This window comes from Callithrix jacchus, chromosome 16 (genome assembly GCF_049354715.1).
Source record: "Callithrix jacchus isolate 240 chromosome 16, calJac240_pri, whole genome shotgun sequence".
Classification (NCBI taxonomy): domain Eukaryota; kingdom Metazoa; phylum Chordata; class Mammalia; order Primates; family Cebidae; genus Callithrix; species Callithrix jacchus.
In genome coordinates, this window is record NC_133517.1 from 80,229,936 (window position 1) to 80,245,222 (window position 15,287).

The window sequence follows — 15,287 nt, forward strand, 5'->3', positions numbered from 1 at the left end:
AGTGTTCCCACTCACAGACACTCATCCATCCTCAGCTGAGGACTGGAGGAAGTCTTTTTGCAGAGCTCTGGCTCTCTCTCTCTGTGCATCTCTCTCACCTCTAATACCATGTCCTATGAACTCTACTACCCTGGCATCCTCAGACTCTTAGCTCTATCTCTTCCACTCAGGGAGACTGCCAGACTGTCTGCAGTTCCCTACCCCATGACACAGCATGGGCACTTTTTCAACACAATAAACTAGGGAAATTACTGGGCTCACTATTTTGTTCCCTGACTCCTGGAAATTATTGCCCTTCATTGACTGATGTTCAAGGTCTTGAGGGTCATCCCTTCATTGATTTTGTTCACGTTTTATTTGTTTGACATGATGGTCTCTGTTACTCCGTTTTGGTTAGAAGTAAAAGTCTTAGATCTGCTTTTTGTGTTCTGGTCCTCTCTCTATGCGTCTTCATTTTTTCACATGCATCTTCTGCTCAATACTAGCTAATGTTGAAAACTTTATGCATATAATGGAATCAATGTTACATCCATCTCCTGAAGTGAATGAAATTGGAACATAAAAGTTTTAACTTTCCTAGTCTACTTGTTTTTCCTGATAACCTAAAAGATAATGTGAAAGATGTTGACATTCTCAAAGCCATTTCAGTTTCTATTTCAACAATAGCTAACAGCATGCACAAATCCTAGATTCTCATTCAAGTAGAATAAATTGGGACATATTTAATGCCAATAAGTTTCTTAGGCCATTTAATGCTTCCAGGTCATTGTATTGGGGGTGGCATTTACAATTCTATAGCTAGCAAACCTTGATAATAGTTTGAGTACTGTTCAACAACTGGGAACATTTTCTATGAAGTTTTGTGGCCATTATAATCACCTATTTTTTTTTTTTTTTTTTTTTTTTTTGAGACGGAGTTTCGCTCTTGTTACCCAGGCTGGAGTGCAATGGCGCGATCTCAGCTCACTGCAACCTCCACCTCCTGGGTTCAGGCAATTCTCCTGCCTCAGCCTCCTGAGTAGCTGGGATTACAGGCACACGCCACCATGCCCAGCTAATTTTTTGTGTTTTTAGTAGAGACGGGGTTTCACCATGTTGATGAGGATGGTCTTGATCTCTTGACCTCGTGATCCACCCGCCTCAGCCTCCCAAAGTGCTGGGATTACAGGCTTGAGCCACCGCGCCCAGCCCTATAATCACCATTATTATTGGTATGATTGACCTTCTCTAATGAGGCAAAATGCACTATGCCTTCAGGTAGTGAGTTCAAGAGACAGAATGCAGAAAGCATAATGTGACTTTACCTTCTTTATTATTAGTCTGTTCACTCCAGCCCCAAGTCTTCATCTCAACTTCTATTACTACTTAGGAATTTTGCTCTTTTGGTGCCAAATAAGGGACTTGAAGACCTACTCTTGCATCCAAAGTTATTCATATATTCATGTAGTCACAACAGAAAATGGGCTAGAGGAAGAGTATAGAATAAAGTTTTAAAGCACGTGATTTGGAACAACACAAATCAGAATTTGAATCTTAGTTTTATTACTATTTATTAGATTTAGGCAAGTCACTTAAACTCTCTGAACTATTTTTCATCTGTAACATGGAGGTTATCATACATACATCATTGTTTTGTTGAGGCTTAAATAAGTATGTGAATTTAATTTCTCAGCTCAGTGCCTGACATCTTGCCAAAGACTACTACTATTATTATGTTAATTAATAATATATTGCAATTATAATTATCATTTCTACTATCATTATTATTGACATTATTTTAATAATATATTGCAATTATCATTTATAATGAGAAAAGGTTAGGACTCTATATATACCCTCCAACAGCCAGTGCAGCATTACTTGTCTCCTGTCCAAGACTTCTAAAGGGATATGCCAAGCTCAATATTTATTGCCATTTTGATTATTTAATATTCACTGAGCACTGAGAGAGTGCAGCATTTTTGGGAACACAAAAGGAGGTAGGGGCAGCCTCCCCCACTCTGAGTCGAGAAGGAAACCTGGTGCTGGATGGATGTGTGTGGCTGAGAACAGCACAGCCAAAAAAGACTAACTGGACCAGTGCAACCAGGGCCCCGGAAAATCTGTGGGGCCTCTGACTAAACCTAGTTATTTGGCTTCTAATTAACTTAACATTAAAATTCTCCAAGTCCTCCCATCTAAGACGCTAATTTCTCCTAAAGAGGCATGTGATGTATAGGCACCCACATCAATCAAGCTACTCTTTTCTTCTGCCTCATCTCACTTCTGTCAGCTAGATTAATCCACTGGAAAACAGAGACCTTCCCCTTAAAATAAAGTAAAACTGTAATTTGAATAAACACCACTGCCAAAGCCTCACTTTAATAACTCTGAACACAGTTGGGGACTTAAGGCCTTGCCAGTCGAATAATAATTCTACTGGAAAATGCCAAATTCCCTTTCTTTTAAAAGAAAAAGGCCAAGCACTGTTTCTAGAATTTCCTAGTCCTTGACCTCCTAACCTTCCAAAAATTTCCTGAAGGCCAAGGGTGTTCTGAATTCTGGACATAACATTAGTACAGAGACTGTCTCCTCCAACAGGTTGATGAATTCAGCCCAGACAAATGGTATTCAGGGAAGTCTAAGGGTGTCCACTTTCCCACAGAGAACTGAGGAAGACCTGCTTGTTAAAACTCTATATCATAAATTTGACCCGTTTCACCTACATTGCTGAGGGAGATTTCGGAGCAGATACCCTGCCTCATTTTTCATGGAATTATCTTTACTTTCCCAGATACAGTGCCAGCCACACAGAAGGTGCTTGGTCCAATGTCTGCTAAATTCAGTACAACCAAAAGAACCATTTCTCAGCTTTCATGCATTTTTATTTGCAAATTTAACTCCACTCGTATTTATTTCCAAACCTCATGGTCAGGCAGTATTACAGGAAGGTATCAAGAAGAAATTCTGCACAACCAGACAAGCAAATAGTCAATGTGTGTATGAATGTGTATGTTCTAGATATGATGGAAGATGGAGAGGAAGGAGGAGTATCTGTAGTCCCATGAAAAGAGGTAAATCTATTGTAAAATTTCTACCATATATTACCGGAAGTTCTCAATAAGCAGTTCTGCACAACCAGACAAGCAAATAGTCAATGTGTGTATAAATGTGTGTGTTCTAGATACGTTGGAAGTTGGAGAGGGGAGGAGGGTTATCTGTAGTCCCATGAAAAGATGTAAATGTATTGTAAAATTTGTACAATATATTGCTATATAGGAATCATTTTCATTAATAATGATACTAACTGCTGATTATATGATTGCTGATGGTTCACAAAAGGCTTTTGCCTGTGGTATCTCATCTGATCTTCACAACAATTGAAAGAGGTAGGAAGGATTATGATTCTTATTCCTGTTATATCCATGGGGAAGCAGAGCTCCTAGAGTCAGCTGTGAGCAATTTATAGTGACAGAAATGACCGTGTTGACACCTCTCCTGCTACACTCCCTATCACCTATTCCCAGCTCCTCCTGATGCTTCACTTTCTTAAGGGCTCAATCTGGGATCACTGAGCCCACTCTTGTGGGCATGATTACTTATTAAACAAATTTATCCAGTGATTACTTAGTAGGCTTCATAATGGGCTTTGGGGGAGATAAAACATTAAAAAGATAAAGATCACTGTTTTTGCAGAACTCAGAGTCTACTTGAAGAAGTCAAAATTGTAAATATTTTTTGTGATGCGATAAGTCCCTACAAAGTGTTCAATAAGTGAAGAAGAGAGAAGGATAAACTTTTCTGAGAGTGGAGGTCAGTGAAGCTTCAGAAAGTGTTTATCTTTGTCAGGGCTTTAAAGGATAAATAAGAGTTTCAAGGCAGAGAAGAAAAAGGAAGAGAAGGGAGGGTATTTAAGGAAAGGAAATGAGCACAGGCACAGTCATGAACAAATACAGCCTACTTGTGAAAAGGTGAGCAGCTTAGTGTGTTACATTATAGGCTATTCGTAAACAGTGGTAATAGATGAGACTACAGAATAAAATCAGGCCGGATGGCTCCATACTGAGAAATCTAGTTCCTAAACCTGTGTATTACATATATTTTCAGGATTTAATCTTTTAAAAGACAAGTTTTGTAAATAAGCATTGCACCTAAGTACTTGGTCAATACTAAGTACCAAGTACATCAATATTTGATATGCCTTTTCTGGAGGAAGGCCAAGTTTGTTCTAAGACAGGTATAGATAGGATATAGGCCTGAAGATCAATAATGGAGATTGTCTGGGTGCCGTGGCTATTTCCTGGTGGCTGAATGAAGAAAAGGGACAACTCCTGCAGACCCAGAGAAAGAAGCTATATCTTAAAAGAAAAAAAAAACAAGTATGGGTCTAATTTATTATAATCTTATTTAAATGTTAGTGATGGCAGATAGCAGAAAGACTTCAAGGAAGAAATGTGTCTCAGGAATGTGGAGATGCGATGGACTAATTCTCCAGCCTCCCCCATCTCCACCTGATGATTCTCCTGTATTCACTGTGGGTTATATTTTCCTGTGTAGTGCTTTGCAGTGTGTCTGTGTGTATGGATAATAAATATTAAATACCAAATAAATATGTGAAGCACTTCTTTACAAAGGATTTTGGGGTGCTTGGTAAATCTTTGATGAATTTATTAGAAAATATATTTTGCCAAAATAACACAAACCTAACTAAAGAATTGCAGCATGCCAAGCTTCAGCTATGGTTCTTCTTCTTTTCAGTAGAGAGCTTTGCGCTTACCATAAGATTCTAGCTCCTTCTCATGGCCTACAGGACTTTTGCCCAGTCCAGCCCAGATCACCCCTCTTCCTCCAGCCTTGCTCACTACACTCAGTACATCTCCTTCCTTTCTTTTCCTCAAGGCTGCCAGGTTCTTCCTACCTGGGCCCTCTGTCCAAGCTATCCTTCCTTCTCCTCCTCTACTTTGCACAGCTGGCTCAGTCCAAATGTCACCTCTTCATAAGGGTCATGCAGATGTAGCTGCTTCACTCTAGCCCTCTCCCAATTATTACCACATCCATTGGTTTCATTTCTATCTTACCACTTATCACTATCTGGACATGTCTTATTTTGGTCTTTATTTGTTTTTTGTCCTTATCTCCCACTATAATGTGTCATTATCACCTGGATTCCCATGTTCACCACAAGGCCTGGCACAAAATAGTCATCCATTAAATGCTCATTAAATAAAAAAGTGAATGAAAAAGCAAAGGTAGTTTTGGGGAGAGTTAAATTCTGCCTCCATAGGCATCAATATTTCAAATACCTCAATTTCTACTTGACTTTGCCAGCTATGGAAAGAAACAGCCATATATTATTTCACTTTCATCATATTATTTTAATATCCATCATCCAAGTAACTTGTGAATCAATTTTATTTCTTCACCCCTAACTCCTGATCCTTCACTCCACCCCATTCTCCTCTTCATATTCCTATTCTCCCAATCTATTCTATTTTTGTGCGTGACAGGGAAGGAATTTAAGCTTAGCTCATCATCTGGGATAATGCCCTACCATACCAGGTACCACACTAAGCACTTTCAAAATATCTCTTAACATGATTTATTATAAACACCTTCTAAATATTGCCAGACCCTACACATTTGCATTATAACTGTCCCACCTACGTGCATCCTTTAAAAAAAAAAGCTCCTTTTTGCCTATCTTTTTACCTATTTATTTCTACCAATTCCTTAAAATAGTTGTATATCCAATAGAATGGATCTAATTTTAAAAGTTCTCTGATAGATGCCAGAACAATTTTTATGGCATATTTTGATCACTTGATTCTCCAAATAGTCCATCAATCTTTCTTTTTAAGTTAAGAACGCATGCCTTCTATGGCACCATCAGTGAGGTTTTAAAAGCAGGGATTTATTTCAGAGAAAAAGAAATCTTAATGCTCTCAGTCCACATTATATACCAGCCATTGTGCTAAGAGCAGCACATTAGTTATCTAATGATTACAACAACCTTGTGAAATAGGTGTCGTTTTCCCCATTTTATTGTAAGGAAACTGAATCCTGCTTCACAATGTGGCCAAAACCATGCAGTTAGAAAGAAGATGTACTGGATTAGAAGCATAGGCTGAGTGAATCTAAGGTTAGAGGTTAGACACCGATGTCTAGTGTTTAAAATGAAACATCTGAAAAAATAAAATGCTTCACTATCTTGCTGATAACTTTTTTTTTTTTTTTTTAATGAGATGGAGTTTCGCTCTTGTTACCCAGGCTGGAGTGCAATGGCATGATCTCGGCTCACCGCAACCTCCGCCTCCTGGGAACAGGCAATTCTCCCGCCTCAGCCTCCTGAGTAGCTGGGATTACAGGCATGCGCCACCATGCCTAGCTAATTTTTTGTATTTTTAGTACAGACGGGATTTCACCTTGTTGACCAGGATGGTCTTCTTGATCTCTTGACCTCGTGATCCACCTGCCTCGGCCTCCCAAAGTGCTGGGATTACAGGCTTGAGCTACCGTGCCCGGCCCTTGCTGATAACTATTGAGATCTGCTATATGAAGGTGTGCTACTGCAGAAAATGTAGTAATACTACTCTCTGCTGGGCCCTGTGCTAGGTGTTGTTATTCAAAGAAAAGTAGAAACTAATACTTCAAGGAGGGAAGCATAGAAAAACAGAACAGACAAGACACATAGTGACAAATGCAAGAACACAAAAAGGTGATTGCTTGAAAGGCAGAACTGAAGATGGAATGATCGGCATTGGGTAGAATATTAGGAAAAGCTTTCTTGACTAGGGACCTCTCAGTGGATTCTCAAAAAATGATCACTAGAATTTATTGAGCACTTACTATAAGCAGTGAATTGCATGAAGTGTTTTACATGCAGCTTCTCATTTAATCCTCACAACTGCTCTAAAATGGGTATTTTTATTTCCTTCACTGAGAGAAAGACTGAGACTTAGGTTGACGAGGTGGCTGGTGCTCAGACAGCCACTGTATTAAACAAGGTGCAATGAGATCACATCAATTATTTTATATTTATACTTTATATGTAAAAGTTAGCCAGATATTGAAGAAATGAAAAGCAAAGAGAGAATGAAAAATAACAGAAATAGAATTGCAGAAAGCAGTTAACCCTCCTTGGGCTTAGGGAATTAATAGAACTCAGAAGCTTGAAGAAGTAAACCCCAAGCTAAAACGGTGCTGAAACACTGAAGCCAAAACACTGCCCTCTGAGGAGGAGACGCTGATTAATTGATGCCAATATCTTAGCCTGGGGGCAGACACAATGGAATTGGGATCTAGACCTCTAAGGAAAGAGTACAGTAACCTGGTGCTTTTCTCTGATGGGATGTGATGAGGCTTGTTCTTTGAGTTTGGGGTAAAGTTTTACTGGGTTGACACTGTTGAGAGAGGATCAAGCAGGAAACAAAACAAGAAGAAAGTCCCCTTTTTCTTTCTCTAGGCTTCTGATCTCCTTCTAGGGCCTCCTAACGAGGAGCAGCCAGCAAAGGAGAAATGTAGTTAACACAGTCTCTGCCCCCAGCATCATGAAGCCAAGAATACCAGAGAGAGTTGGGGGTTGAGAGACAGTAACTTAAAAACTGGCACAACCAGGCAATCTTACTCTCATTGTGATCTTTTCACTCTCCTAGATGATGATTTCACTCTTGCTCCTTTTGTTTTACATCACTAATATCTCCTCTTTCATTGTCACAATAAGTTGATAACCTTGCTTCCTACTTGACTTAGAAAAATGAAGCAATCAGAAGAGAATGCCGGATTGCCTCCATCATACCTAGCCAACTACCAGCAGAATTCTGTTATTGTAAAAGCTCTGTGTTGTATATAAATGCCTCCATCTAAAACCAGGTGCACTTCTTGTGCCCTAGATTCCATCATTTCTTGCTTCCTCATGTATACCACTTCAGCAATTGTCCCCTCTCTCTGTGAATTGGTGGTAGTTAATACACGTCAGGAATCCATGTGTTTCTCTATATATCCCAGCTTCCCTTCAGTTAGTTTGGGGCTATGTGACTAGTCTTGGTCAATGGACTCCAAGCAGAAGTGAAAAGCATCCATTTTAAAAGGCACTGTAACAAGTTTAAGATGTGGTTTATCTCCTCTCTCTTTCCTTGCTACCTCACAGGCCAAATGTTCCAGATGGCACAATTACAAGATGGAAGGGACTTCATCACAATAAACACCTGTGTAATTGTGTGGCCTGGACAATGATGACTTTTGTAACTGCAGCCTAGACTTCTCTCCTGGGACGAGAATACTATTTTTGTACCTCTAGCCCACATTCATATAAACAACTGCCTATTTGACATCTTTACTTGCTTGCTTAATAACTCAACTTGCCTAATACCAAACTCCTAATCCTGCCCCATCTTATAGGCATCCTCCCCTCTAACCTTTCCTGGCTCTGCTTCTGAGATCTATTCCAGCACTCCTAACAGTCCAAGCCTAACACAAACACTCACATCATTCCCCAGTATTTACCACTGTACAATGCAGTAAGTGGTACCAAGTTCTGGAATAAACAGGAAAATTTCATCAGGAAATGTAAATTAGTCCATGATTTGATTACACCTGAACAGTATCTTTATGAAATATATTCTTCAAGCGAGAAGAAATGCAGGTGTGTTGACTTCCTAAAGTTAATGCCTACTATATCAGTATTGACTTTTTCAGGACCCTTAGGATTTAGCAATTTGGTAATTTTTTTAATCCCAAATATTAATAAAAGTCTTCTGGACAAATACAAACTTATCTCAGCAATATTGTACTCCCTGATGGTGTTTTGACTTACAGTTGATTGTTGAATAAATTAATTGAATTAACAAACTAAAAGTCTCAGGATATAGGATTTGAGAGGTTTTTTTCTAAAATTTATATACTGCAATATCTCTACTATTGTGCAAATGTTTATTCTCAGATAAAAATATTCTCTTGTTGAAGGATAAGTGGTAAATTCTACAGTGTTTAAAAGCTACCAAGATGAAGGGGGAAGAGAAGGAGGAGGAATAGGAAATGAGGAGGATAAGGAAAAAAGAATAAAAAGAATTATGTGTTCTCATCAGCTATGTTTGATCACAGTGCTCCCCTCAGAACTTTCTTATTAGAACATGAAAAATTATCTAATCTAAGATCTTGAAAGATCCTCTCCACAGCTTTATCTTTATAAAGGATTAGAGATTGAATGGAAAGGGAATGTGATTCTTGTTTATAAATTCAGAGCTTATTGAGCCAGGGAAATCTGAACTCTCCTTTCCTCACCCAAGTTGATACAAGGTGCTGAACTTTATGAGAAGGTGGAAACCAGAAAAAAAGACTTCGTCTTTCTGGGTCATTAATTATTCATAGAAAGTATTGCTGTAAAAAAAAAATGCCAGTACAGAGTATTCTTACTTTTCTGACCATGGACTTTTGCCATGTCAGAGGCAATTTTGGAGAGGAGAATAAGACAGTAACAAATTCTTGTTCATCAATGTATATGCCCAATAAAATTCCCCTTCATCTCCATGAAAATGGAAGAGGAGTTAAGAACAAACCAGGGTATTGGTTCATTAAATCTCTACTGACTCCCATTTGAAGAAGGCAATTTAACTTCAAAGGAGACCCTAAATTCACATCTGATCCTAATTCCATTGTACAGATTAACTCACCATAGTTTACAATATCTTTAGTACAGCTGGTGCCCTTTCTTCTGCAATACCCCAAAACACTCCTAAACTCTACAAATCCAGGGAAATAATGTTTGATAGTACTATTAGACTGTGTATAACAACCATATGGTTTTAAAGTAGGATAATTGTGTTTTTAACAAATGGGCACCCCTTTGAAGAAGGGAAATATATGTCAATTATAGTGATACATTGTCTCCAGGACTTGAATGACACTCCTGAAAGGGCTGCAATTCAGCTTGACATCTCTCATCACTTCCTGGCTTTAAGATTAAAGAAGCACAAGTTTGTTTTTTCAGCTGTAAAGGGCTCCTACCGCCTCTGACCATCATCTTCTTCCCCCTGTTGGGGTTTTATGCCCATGACCAGGATGATTTCAAAAGCACTCCTGATTCTAACACATTATCTTCCATCTCTCTTAGACAAATATGCTCCCCAAATGAGTTATTTCTTCCAATAAACGATTGAGAGTGAAAGAGTGTATTCTCATTACAGTCCTCGCTGGTGTCATGAAAAACATATCCTGCCATGATTTTGGTGATAAAAAGATGATGACTTAACCCAAACTGTCTCTCTTTCTTGATTTTGTTTTAAACGACACACACTAACATTTTAAAATAGAATTTAAACAGGTGCCCAGTAACAGAATGACAAACGTTAAGTGTGAAATCAGAAAGTTAAAAAACTAAACCGCAGATGGTCACCTTTTTATTTTTTTTAACATCCGCCTGCGCTGGACCGTTAAGTGGACTCATCACTGTCAAGCCAAGCAGGGTTTGTAAAACTTGGGATGTGGGTATTCAAAGGTGACATTTGCTTGGTGCCTTTAATGATTTCTGTAATTAGTCATTTAAACAGATTGCCCTGTGATCCAAAACAGGGAATACAGAGACATGAGCTGAGAAAATTATTTCCTGGAGGCACTTTAGAGCTAATTGTGGAAAACGAGGCTTGTCTCTTTTGCAAGGCTCTCTGGATCATATTTCATTGGGTTGAGTTGGAGCTGGAGAACAACTTTCTTTAGCAAGCTATAAAATGCATATGCCCTGGAGGTGTTTTTCTTTTTGACACCACAGTGTTAAAAGACTTTGTAGGGTCACAAAATGTAACAGTTATTAAGTGATCCAAATTTACCTTTGGCAGTTTAGAAACCAGAGAAGGCAATGCACCTGGTCAGAGAAAGTTGAGGCTGCCTGGTAGAGAAAAGCCAAGAACGTAATATTTCACAGGAATAGAGTAAGACTTGGGAGAACTATGACTTTGCCTTCATTGAACTGGACAATTGTACTTTTTGTTAATAAATGTCCTTGGAGTGACAATTCTGCTCTTCAAAGATAAAAGCGGAAGCTTTCAGAGACAGAAAGGAATTCGACTATTTTAATTAATTCATCACTCTCACTAGGTAACAGCCCCTCAGTAAATGCCTTTATCTCAACAAGCCTCCATTGCTTTCTCAGAGAAACAGCTGTTTAATTTTCACCAATAATTTTGCCATGTCATGGAACTGTGTTGATAACTCAAAATTTCTTAAAAGTTGAGAAGATTTAAAATTCTGTGCCCACTCATGTTTGTACATCATAAAAAAAATATGTACTGGATGCTAACTACATGCCATGCACTTTATAAGTGTCCTAATTTATTAAACTCTCACTCATTTGAATAGGGAGGGTTTACTGATCAGAAAATAGAAGTTCAGAGCATTAAAGTAACTAGCTCGAGGTCACAGAGCCAATAAAAGGAAGAGCTAAGATTCAAACTCAGGCAATCTAGCTTCAGAACTGATGCTTAATGTGTAAACATCGTTTCTTCCCTGTCCTTCAGCATTCCCATTTCCCATCTGTAACCAAACATATGGAATGCATAAATTTCTTTTATGGGTCCTAACATCACCATAGAGCCCTAGATAAATCTTAAGTGGGTGCTGGGTGACGGTGAAGTATATTAAAAATGAAAGTTGCTGATAAAATTGACCTGATTTCACTACTCAGAGGAATAGAGTGTTACTGTGAAAGACATAAAAGATCATTAATGTTTTGACGGCTGGAGAGAATACAGTGCCATGAAGTAAAGAATTCAACTACATTATTCCACTAACTTCTGGTGGTCTGGAGCTCTGACCACACCAGGGGAAGAGCAAGGGGAGAGTCAGAACTTCAGAATCGGTGGATGGTGCATAAAGCCCCGTAGTAGCATCTGCTTTTCCATCTCAAAATCCCTAACATCTCCATTGCAGATTGTCTTACATTTTGCCACAAGTCATCTACTGTTCGGATTTTTCAATCTAGCTGACTTAGAAAGCAGAATTTCAGGTAAACAACAGAAACACCCTGGGGCCATGGGACAATTCCTTTGGTTGACATGCAAATCTCCCTCCCAGTGACCTATGACTTTGTGAATTCTTCAGTGAATTTCCGACACAAAATCAAATCTAAACATTATTTTCAAAAGGAAGCAGAAGCAAAGAATTACACTAAAACTTGTGTGTTTGCCAAGTCACCTGATCTTTATGGCCTTGTCCTGTGCAAAATAGGGAAAAGCGAAACCACTCAGTGGTCCTTGAGACAGGAAAAACAATTTGGCATAAACCGTTCTTTCCTTTTTGAGAACCCGATGTGGCAGGAGACGTTGGGAACCTCAGCGGCTCTAATCCTGGTTGCCTAAACATGCTCATGGAGGTGGGGGACAAGTATATTTGTCTCAACGAGCAGGGAAAGCTCAGCAGAATGCTAAGTAGCTATTTCAGTGGTGCTGATTGATTTACAGTGATGGGACAGATGTGACCTCCTCAGTCAAAGTCAATGTTTTCTTGGCTCTCAAATTTCAGAAGAAAATACAAATATAAATGATAAATAATGACAAACCCCAGATATAAGCCTCAGAGTCATTGCCTCCGCAATTATTAATGCCTGCTAGGTTTCTAGCACCCTGCTAGAGACTGACAACAACATAATAATCATCTAAGACCTATCTCCTGTTCTCTATAATATTCATAATCATAAAGTTGCAAGAAGTATGTAGTTTTAAAAAATCACAGCACGGAGAGTTTTCTTTGCACCATGAATTTTGCTTTTCCAACTAAGGGTTAACAGACACACATAAGTGTGCCTTGCACATAGTCTTCCTCTTGTCTGGAATACCCTTCTCTTCTTCATCTGCCTGGAAAGCCTTCATATGTAATTCGAAGTCCAGCATGGCTGTCACCTCAATAACATGAAATCTCACTGGCCATGCCCATCCAGCAATACCCGTCACTTTCCTTTGAACCTGACTACATCACTGCAATTCAAGATACTACTGTAGCTGCCTGTGTATGTGCCTAGCTGTCCCACGCAGTGACCTCCTGTGGTTGACAATCTTCCAGACTATGGCTCATCTTTAGAAGTATTTCTGGGTAACTTAAAAAAAAAATGCAGAAGTCCACGTTCCAATCTAAACCCACTGACATAGGATTTCCAGAATGTTGGCCTGCACATCTTTAGTTTACTAAAGATACATAGATAGTGTTGAGTGGCTACCAGGACATACAAGCACTTGGTGCATCTGATTCCTCTTTATAGTTCTGATGCTAGGCACAATGTCTAGTATGAAGCAGTGCTCAGATCACGCTCATGGACTGAATGAATTTGTTTCATCTGCTTTTTATTCCTTCTTGCAGGTAAATATCTAAATTATCTGCGGCAACAACTTGGTGAGGTCAACTCGAATACTTTTGTCGGCTGTTCCTGAAGATTTCTGGGTCTCTACAACCACATTCTTTGGCTGTTGCTGGTGTTTAAGCACTCCGGTAGGTGAAAATATTTCCTTTTGAACAGTGATTATGTAAAGTTTTGAAGTAAACAGGTTAGAATTTAGAAACAAGAGAGATTTATCGCCAAAATGTGACAAGTAAATAAAAATTAGTTGTACCCACCTCTCTGTTTATTCATACTTATGTCCAATTCAGAGTAGGAAAAAAAATCACATTATAGCTTGGTGCAGAGAACCAAATTCTAATGGGGTGTTAGCATACAGAGTCACTTTTATTCCTGAGTTGACTCTCTTTATTTTTTGTTTTTCGTGTTTTGGGAAATTTTTGTGACTATTTGTCCCTTCCACTGATTTCTGGTAAGACTTTCCTGAGTTCAAATTTACCTATGTGTTCTCAAGAGACAGTATTGGAAGGGAGATGAATTTTGATTTGCCAATAGTTACAAACAGCTGTTAGTTTGGCTCCACTCAGGAATAATCTATATACACATTCCTGTAACTGAACACAGCTACTGATCAGTATATAATCCAATTGATTAATGGATCTCAGTGCCTCTTCCTTCATGGTGGATGGAGCTAAATAAATAGATAAAATGCGCATTGTGCCATAACATGACTTCCTTAAATTTCTTCCTTTGGTTCCTTATTTTCTATGATGTAGAAACTGTATAGCAGAATGTTTGGAGGTGGCGTGTCAAATTTGGAAAGCTGACAGTGTGACTGAGCTAGTCATGGGGATCTTCACAGAAAAGGCAGTCTGGGTCCTGGTCCACTGGAGATTCCAACTGTATGGTGAGTGAGTGTACCGTAAAGCTTTTGCTGAGGGCTCTAGCAATTTCTCTCCGAACCATCTGGCTGTCCCGGCTGGCTGCTGTTGATAAAGAACCACAGGGAGATTAGCACTGATTGCACACGCATGGGTGACTGCTGTGACTCCAACTTCAAGTACTTTGTCTTTGACCTGCCAGGGCAGGGAAGAGGCGGGGCACTCAGAGGAAGCCAGGTGGGCACTCAGAGGAAGCCAGGTTGGCACTGACAATCAGCGATGTTCACACAGACAAGGCAGGGGATACTCTAGTGCAGCAAAGTGCCCTGGCTCTATCGGAACTCTTTCTGTCCACTGTCATCTCTAGAGTGTCATTCCTAGGAGCTTTGGATGAAAAGAGAGACAAGCCCTGGAAAAAGCCAAGACAGAACTATTATTTCTTATACAGCCCTGCTCACCAGCTCCCAGGGATCTCTGGGTTTCAGGTCTTGTATGTAATCAGAATTTATATCAAGGATAGTGACAGGAACCAGGAAGCATTTAGAGCTCCCCACAGACCTTTCTTAGAGCTGCAACCTCACTACCATTTTTTTCCTGTCGCAAATGCTATCAGCAGGCCGTAAAGTCCCCTCCATAGCAACCTGAGTGTTTACTAGATTCTTCCATTTGCAGTGAAATATTGGTATAGTGAATGCTGTAAATTCCCTAAAGTCAGATCTAAGCCCCTTAGAGAAGATGAGGATGTCTGAGAAAGCACAGTTTTCAAATGATTGTCACTGGTGTTCCTGTCCTCTGTCCCTAAGTAACGGCTTGCATCATTTTTTAGCAGCCTAATGTATTATCCTTGGCCTGAGTTTTCTCTTGAGGCAGTAAATGCCCTCCCACTGCCTATCCTCCCAGCTCTAGGACATATCGGAGACAAAATTAACTTCTCAAAGAAGCAATTTTTACTATAAACCTAATATTGTAAGAATTATCTCGGCTGGGTGCCGTGGCTCACGCCTGTAATCCCAGCACTTTGGGAGGCTGAGGCGGGCGGATCACGAGGTCAAGAGATCGAGAGACCATCCAGGTCAACATGGTGAATCCCCGTCTCTACTAAAAATACA

At 39.5% G+C, this 15,287-nt stretch overlaps 1 protein-coding gene and 1 long non-coding RNA gene across 5 annotated transcripts in view; one reads left to right on the forward strand and one right to left on the reverse strand.

Moving 5' to 3' along the window:
• The window catches only part of LOC103788644 (uncharacterized), a 469,911-nt gene that overhangs the window by 337,097 nt on the left and 117,527 nt on the right, over positions 1-15,287 (forward strand). For all 4 annotated transcript variants that reach the window (XR_013528146.1, XR_013528147.1, XR_013528145.1 and 1 more), the window contains exons 7-8: positions 13,321-13,449; positions 14,074-14,204. This is a non-coding gene — a long non-coding RNA (uncharacterized LOC103788644). The remainder of the gene's footprint in view (positions 1-13,320; positions 13,450-14,073; positions 14,205-15,287) is intronic.
• Positions 12,150-15,287, reverse strand: part of SLC30A8 (solute carrier family 30 member 8) — a 57,888-nt gene continuing 54,750 nt past the window's right edge. The window contains exon 8 of the mRNA XM_035277427.3: positions 12,150-14,283. Within this exon, the coding sequence (XP_035133318.1) occupies positions 14,138-14,283 (146 nt within the window). The 3' untranslated portion in view covers positions 12,150-14,137. The remainder of the gene's footprint in view (positions 14,284-15,287) is intronic.